General features: G+C 40.0%; 1 protein-coding gene across 1 annotated transcript in view; it reads right to left on the bottom strand.

Moving 5' to 3' along the window:
• Positions 1-801: 801 nt before the first annotated feature.
• The window catches only part of snx17 (sorting nexin 17), a 21,255-nt gene continuing 15,094 nt past the window's right edge, over positions 802-6,962 (bottom strand). The window contains exons 9-15 of the mRNA XM_008337361.3: positions 6,747-6,839; positions 6,373-6,576; positions 4,217-4,345; positions 4,036-4,113; positions 3,749-3,823; positions 3,623-3,661; positions 802-3,501 (exon numbers count right to left, since the gene is read on the bottom strand). Coding sequence (XP_008335583.1) covers positions 3,382-3,501; positions 3,623-3,661; positions 3,749-3,823; positions 4,036-4,113; positions 4,217-4,345; positions 6,373-6,576; positions 6,747-6,839 — 738 coding nt within the window. The 3' untranslated portion in view covers positions 802-3,381. The remainder of the gene's footprint in view (positions 3,502-3,622; positions 3,662-3,748; positions 3,824-4,035; positions 4,114-4,216; positions 4,346-6,372; positions 6,577-6,746; positions 6,840-6,962) is intronic.

Here is a 6,962-nt window from a genome sequence, read left to right as displayed (position 1 = left end):
GTTTAAGTTTGAAATTCAACACTAGCATGTTGTTTAAATTATCTCACTCAAATTTTTGGAAAAGTAACGACAGGTCATTTCAGAATCACTTCCTTCAGATCACTGTTTACTGCTAACTGTGAAAGTAGCCCCATGTTTTTTAAACCTGGGAGAGAAAAAAGATACACTACTTTAAAGCATGTGAGTGTGTTATTGGTTTATTTTTCTAACGTGACCGTAATCCACTGCTAGAAGTGCATACTTTAATATATATACATAAATATATAGAAGTAGAATTTTATTTTAATTTTCTTGGTGTGGTGTGTGTCGTTGGCTAAATGTGTGTGGGGGGTGAGAAAATTTGAAAAAATGGACTATTTGTAAATGGCTACTATATGCAAGTGAGATATTTTCAGGTTGATAGTTTTTCATGACACAGGCATCACAACCACTGACTCATACCCTCGCCCCACCACGTGTCCATACCTGTCCTTATGCAGTGTCTCATAAATGCCTTAAGTGAGAATTTTGAAATAAAATCATGAAAATGGTTTCATTTAATGCCACACGTTGCTTCGTTGTTGGTTTATCTCCAGGCTTAGCTGTATTATTGACACGTTAAAGAGTTTGCCCTCCTTGTGCAGATCCAACTTTCGTCAAGTTCCTGAGGTAAAACGTTTGGAGACCCCTGCTGTAAACACTGCAATGAATGTTGGCGGCTCTGCACCAATTAGGAACGGGGATATATTTACATGGCACCTGACCAAGACTGGGGAGTGATGAAGAAATGACTGAGATCATCATTAACTGAGGAACACAAGGTCATGTCATTTCAGAGTTTTATTTCAGCGTCAGGGGCAAACAGATGGAGATTTGTCACTGGACAGTTAGCATTAACGACATTAAAAGAAAAAAACAATGGAATGAATCAGAACACTACAAGCGGCATGAATTTGACATTCGCTGTATGGTGTTGATGCACGAAAAAGCATTTTGTGATTTGGTACCAAACATTTCACGATCAGGACCTTGGAGAACAGCTGGTGTCCTTCATTTACTCATCTATTTTAATAATACAAACTATAATGTGGAAGAACAGCAGTTATTATAGAAGACATTTACTTTTGAGAACATTTTCATCTTACAGTTGATGCTACCGATAAAGCTTTGGACAAGTTGGCACTGACTTTTACCCAGAGAAGCTGGGTTTTGTAAAATGGGTTAAGGCAGAAAAAGTACAGGGAATGTGTTTATTTTCCTTTTTGCCTTTTAAAAGCACCACTTAAAAATTTCTACGACTAGAAACGCAGATGATCGCAGTTGATAAGCAAAAATTCGTACTTTCCGTACTGGAGCCTCTTAACAACATGCAGCTGAGACGAAAATCAAATGCAAAAACACTTTCCCATTTGAGCTAAAAACATATTCCATAAATTCAATGTAATCAAAGATAAATGTTAGTCAGATAAAACTTTGTTCTATACAGCTTAGATTACATTTGATCTATGTGATTACATTAAGCTATGAGGCTAAAGACATTAGTAAATGTTCGGAATACTTAAATGAATGTACATCATATAAAAAAGTGACATTTTTATTATAATGTTTTGTTTATTTTGTGCAAAATACTTTAGTAAACTATAATTTGGCATTAATGACAAACCATCAAAGATGTTTTTAAATTTAAAAAAAAAAAAAAATACAAATGGACTTTTGCAGCGACCCCCGTAGGAAAGAAATAAAAACGATGCCCAAGCCTCCAGTCAAACATCCACCTCTAATACTGTACTGTGCAAAAAAGAAATAATGATGGGTTTCAGCAACAAGTGTAAGCAGCTTTGCCAAATCAGGCATCCATCGTGTTCTGCAAGATTCTAGATAACAAGTCCAAACTCAACTGCTATCTGGGGAACAAACGTGTCCTACTGATGGACGATGTTGTCCTCCATGAAGGAGGGAAATGAAAAACTTAAGGCATCGGACTGATCCTGAAGGCAGCATGAGTGTGACTGAGTCTCTAACAAACACTGCTGGTATGTTATTCACATATGTAACGACTTGGCACATGAGCACGGAGCACAGCACGCAATGAATCACCACCCGTATAAAAATACACTTTTGCCAACAATTATTCGTACTTTAGTTAGTTCGTTAGTGAGCAGTTGAACACGAGAGAGCGAGGGAGATAGAGGCAGAGAAAGGGAGAGAGAATCTACAGATTCTTTGGACTCATCCTGGTCCAGATGTGCTATTTCATCACTAGTGCCAGGTCTGAACCAAATAACAGGCTCTAGAGTTAGAGAGGAACACGCAGCCACTGGTAGAAGAACTGATCATCTCTACTTAGCCTGTTTCGTTAATAGAAATTAACACAGGCCGCCAGTGAAACAGCTAACGAATGAGGGTGAGTCAAAAGGTGTAAAGACAATAAGACCTAGATTTATAAAATTAAATAAAAAAGATCCTTTACATCCTCTCTATTTATATCTTTGTTTAGAGAACCTCTTTCTTTAATTCTCCCAAGGACTGAAAGTTCCTTTCAAACATTCTTTGAGTTCCAGGAAAAGAAAAACATCTAGCGAATACTTCTTACTGGTTCCTATTTGAGTTTGATTTAAAATCTGTATGAAATAAAATGTAACTCTCAACACTTGACAAAGATATGACAACGAACCTGGTCAAAACAGTTGGAGAGGTCAGTGAGATGTGTCTCAACATCTCAGACACTTTGAATTTTATGCATATGTCTAAGCACTTTTTGACTCACACGTTACGCTACTGCATCCTGCTACAAATGAAATAAAGTAAAGGCTTTTGGAGAATTTACTAACAAACTTGGACTTAAATCAGTTCAGAAACTGATACCAAACAGAGGAGTCAACCAAGACAAACTCTGGTGTTAGGTTCAGGTATTGCGGCTAGAACGACTGGAAATAAACTTCCGTCAACTTGGTGTAGGATGAGCCCGGACTTCCACAAACACACATCAATTTGGATCTTTTCTAAAGAGCAGAAAAGAAGCAGTAACCCTTGTGGTAACAAAAGGTCGGAACACATGGAGGATGTGTCCCGACCTTTTGAAAAATGCTGCAGGCATCAGTTTCTAAATCAATTAAAGGTTTTTGAGTTGTTAGTTGTTATTTTGTACTGACTTATTTAAAATATTTGAATTCCGTTCATGAAGATGGTTTCATTTTGAACATGGAGCTATTTAATACGCATTCAAAGCAAAGGACGCTGTCGACATAAATGAGAGCTTAAGGCAACATTTTCTCCAGGAAGAAGCTACAATCTTGCAGAATCGGACAAATGTGTGGTTTCGCTCGGCTCAGAATCCTCATCATCCCAGTTGTTGACAGTGGATTGGGATGAGGGGTGATGGGGTGGAGGTCAACATTCAGGTTACAGGTCGTCGTCCCCGATTCCCTCAAAGGCGTAATTTCCATGGAAATCATTTCCACTGATGTCGTTTGCTGAGTTGGATGCACTGATCCCTCGCAGGGACACTGAGTTCAGCTTGGTCTGAGTGAAATAACCCATAATCTAATTTACTGCTTTGTATTCGACATATCTCGGGCATTTATTTGAGCACACATTCATTTTGAAAACATTTCATGTCAAAGGAGCCAAAACATTTACTTACAGAGAGTTTAACAATTTCACGGTTTGAGTCAGGGGACTCCTGCAGAAATAAAAAATACCGTAATAAATGAAAATGAACCTGCACTTGAAATCTGATTTCCATAACAGTACATTTACTACTACTCACCAGCAGAGGGGGTGATTTCACAGCTTGCTGACTGTCAGATCGGTGGATGGAGTCGTTGTGTCGTTTCCTCAGCATCTGAGGGTGACATACGATGCCACAAAAACGTCATGCCAACATAAATCTTTTCACCACAATCCACACAATTATAAAAGATAATCGACTAGAGAACATCTCCAGTGTGGAGAAATGTCTAATATGTTTAGGAATTAGGTGTGAAGCAATGAACATCCTGTGGTAATTAATAAACAAAAATGTGTTTTTTAGATGCTGTTGTAAACGACACAAACCTTTTTTATGCTGCCTCCAGATTTCTTCACCATCAGTTCATCCACCATAGACTGAAGGCAGATGCTCATCATAATTGCCTGAAATCACAGGAAACAATGAAAAACATAGCAACGAACAAATCAAATGTATTTAAATGAACTGGCTGTTTCATCCACCCTGACCGCGTCAGTGACCCTTTACCTGTTGACTGGTGATGGTCACCCACTGGAGGCGGTCTTTGCTCATCAGATACTCAAAGGCCAACTCCAGCTTGACCTCACATTTGGCCGAGCTGCAGAGATTTGTTTTACCATTGGCTATTGGGACTTGCTGTAGTATTAACAAAAGATGGAGATACAGTTAAGAGTATGAGTACTGTGTGTGCTGTATAATTTTGCACATTGATCAACAGGTGCAATGTCTAACCAGTAGGCAGGCCATAATGGCTCCACAGCGCCATCTAGAGCATTTCAAATGGAAAGCTCATACATTTTTATTAGACAAAAACCAAATATCTTTGCGACCAATGACCTAAATCCAACAGGAAGTCAACTATTATAGATTAAATTTGGGACCATTTTTTGGCCAATTCCACACATGCCAGTAGGACAAACCCTGTCCCACAGCTTTAACCCAAACAGCTAATCAAAAATAGTATATTAAACTCACGGGTTGAGGCGTGACACACAAAAAAAACAAAAAACACACATTTATGTAGTCACTTGCACAATAAGATAATCATTCTGTTTTCCATCCATGACTTCACTCCTGGTCTCCATGTTAGGAGGCTCATGGACATGTGAGCAGCTAAACCTCGATTCCTCTTAAGCTGCCATTCCAGAGCTGCTGCTGTGACAATAAAATAAATACTGAAAGTCTGAATTCCTGCACATGCTGAAAGATTAACACGGCTGTGAAAGAAGAGGATGGAAATCTACCCATGCAGTATTTCTAATGCTGCGAGGCTCAGCGACAGGAGCTGCTCCCTGGAGAGGAGTCCTCATTTATTCTTCATGTATGAATCCTGTGTTTTTCACTAAAAGTGTTTCCTCTGGGCTGGAAATTAGCTTTTAATTACCATGGCAACCACACACAGACAACACAGGGTCTCATAGATTAAAACGGTTCATATGGACAGCCGCACAAGTCTGTTCATTTGCATTTCCCAGATGTCATTTGAGATCAGGGTGCGATAACGAGGGGGCTGCAGTTTTGCACCGACCGTCTGCATTAGAGGAAGAGGCTCATTAAAATGACTGTGACCTCTGAGGATGAGCTGAGGAATTAATCAACCCGCTGGACAGCGAGGAGCTCCCGTCTGTAATCAGACGCGCCGACTCGCATTTTAATTTTAGATGAGCCGTCGTGACCTCTTTCCAAATGTGCTTTTACGGAGCCAGAGAGAATACGAGTTTTCTTTTATCCACAAAACAGCAGCTGCTGAGACACTGATGCAGTTAGAGCTAAGACAATAACCTCAACCTATTTAATTCAGGTTCTGCATATATTATGGGTTTTCTAAATATTGGATATGACGAGTGGATCTGCACATCTATGGCTTTTAGTAGGTATGAACAGATGTGAAAGTCGACTGCTCCAGTTTTCAAAGACACTGGAACTGGATGTCACCAAAAAAAAAAAAAAAAAAAAAAACAAAAAAAGGAACTATTCTATCCAGTTATTCATACACTAAAAACATGTCCCTGTCTGATGAAGTGCACTAAGAAATAATATTTTTTCTTCAGAAAATTAACCAAAACGTGTGACAATATTGTTAACAATCCCTCTGAATTTCATGTTTTATTACCTTTTGTTTCTGGCATATTACTGACTTCATTATTCACAGCCAGCTGACCGTACCCGGGGTATACTTCATGACTGTATGGACGTGTACAGTGGAGTAGTATATGCAGGTTGAACCTTACACTTTATACCTTTACAATTCCTCCTCACCAAAGGACGATTACTCGTTCTAACAGCCTGGGCTGCTGGATCAATAAAGAACTATCTTTGTGTGGGTTGTGTTTGCGTAACTGCACTGATGAAAATAGATGGTGTGGAGATCAGCACTTTCAGCAGGCAGTAGGAGTCAAACCAAAAGCCTAGTGAGTCTGCAGACATTGGCCTGTGGTGCAGTGGTGAAGGGAGGCTTGTAAACAAGCAGATTCAGAGGCACATGGTTTGAAAACGCCCGAGGCCAAAACTGTTGCATGGCCGCTCTGCCGGGTCACAGGCTCATACCAATGTGGTGGGAGTCTAGTTTGTTGATTTTATCGCTTTCCCACACACACACACACACACACACACACATTCCTGAAGGTGTGTGCACATACCCCAAGGCACACATTTCTACTCACTGAAGACGTGACTCGCCAACACCTCATGCGAGTGACCTTGAAGCTCCCCTCTTTTATCTGTTCATTGGGTAGTTTGACGTGGAAGTTGAGCTCGTTGTTGCCGGCACTGACGATCACCTGACAGCCTTTTTCCGGGAAGTCGGTGCAACAAGGGTCAAACTTGATATAACCATAATACTTGAGCGTCTGTCCGAGATTGATGAACTGGGAGGGAAAGCATAAAAAAAAATGATTTGCCCTGTATTTTGCTTGGAATAAACGTTTGAATTATCTCAAAGAATGAACTGACTCCAGGCTGCGTTCCCTGTGGTCAAAGAATTTATTTTCTGACAAAAACATTCCTTTGTAGGTGAAATTCCGTGCCCTTGCCTTACCTCTTTTTTGGAGCCTTTCTCCTGCAGTGATTTAAGCTGCCGGTGCTGGTCTTTGTTGACGAGTATCCAGCCTCGCTCAATGTCAGACACTGTCTGGTGGAACAAAAACAAGAAACTAAGGTTCATTTTTTTTATCTGTTCACATGAATCAGACTCTGTTTTCTCTTGTTAAATGTGGGAGTAATCACACACTGAAATCAACAGCACAGGTCGGCC

The sequence above is a fragment of the Cynoglossus semilaevis genome, unplaced genomic scaffold, assembly GCF_000523025.1.
Source record: "Cynoglossus semilaevis isolate Cse_v1.0 unplaced genomic scaffold, Cse_v1.0 scaffold302, whole genome shotgun sequence".
Classification (NCBI taxonomy): Eukaryota; Metazoa; Chordata; class Actinopteri; order Pleuronectiformes; family Cynoglossidae; genus Cynoglossus; species Cynoglossus semilaevis.
Note: the sequence above shows the minus strand (reverse complement) of the source record. Positions and strands in the feature narration are given on the sequence as shown.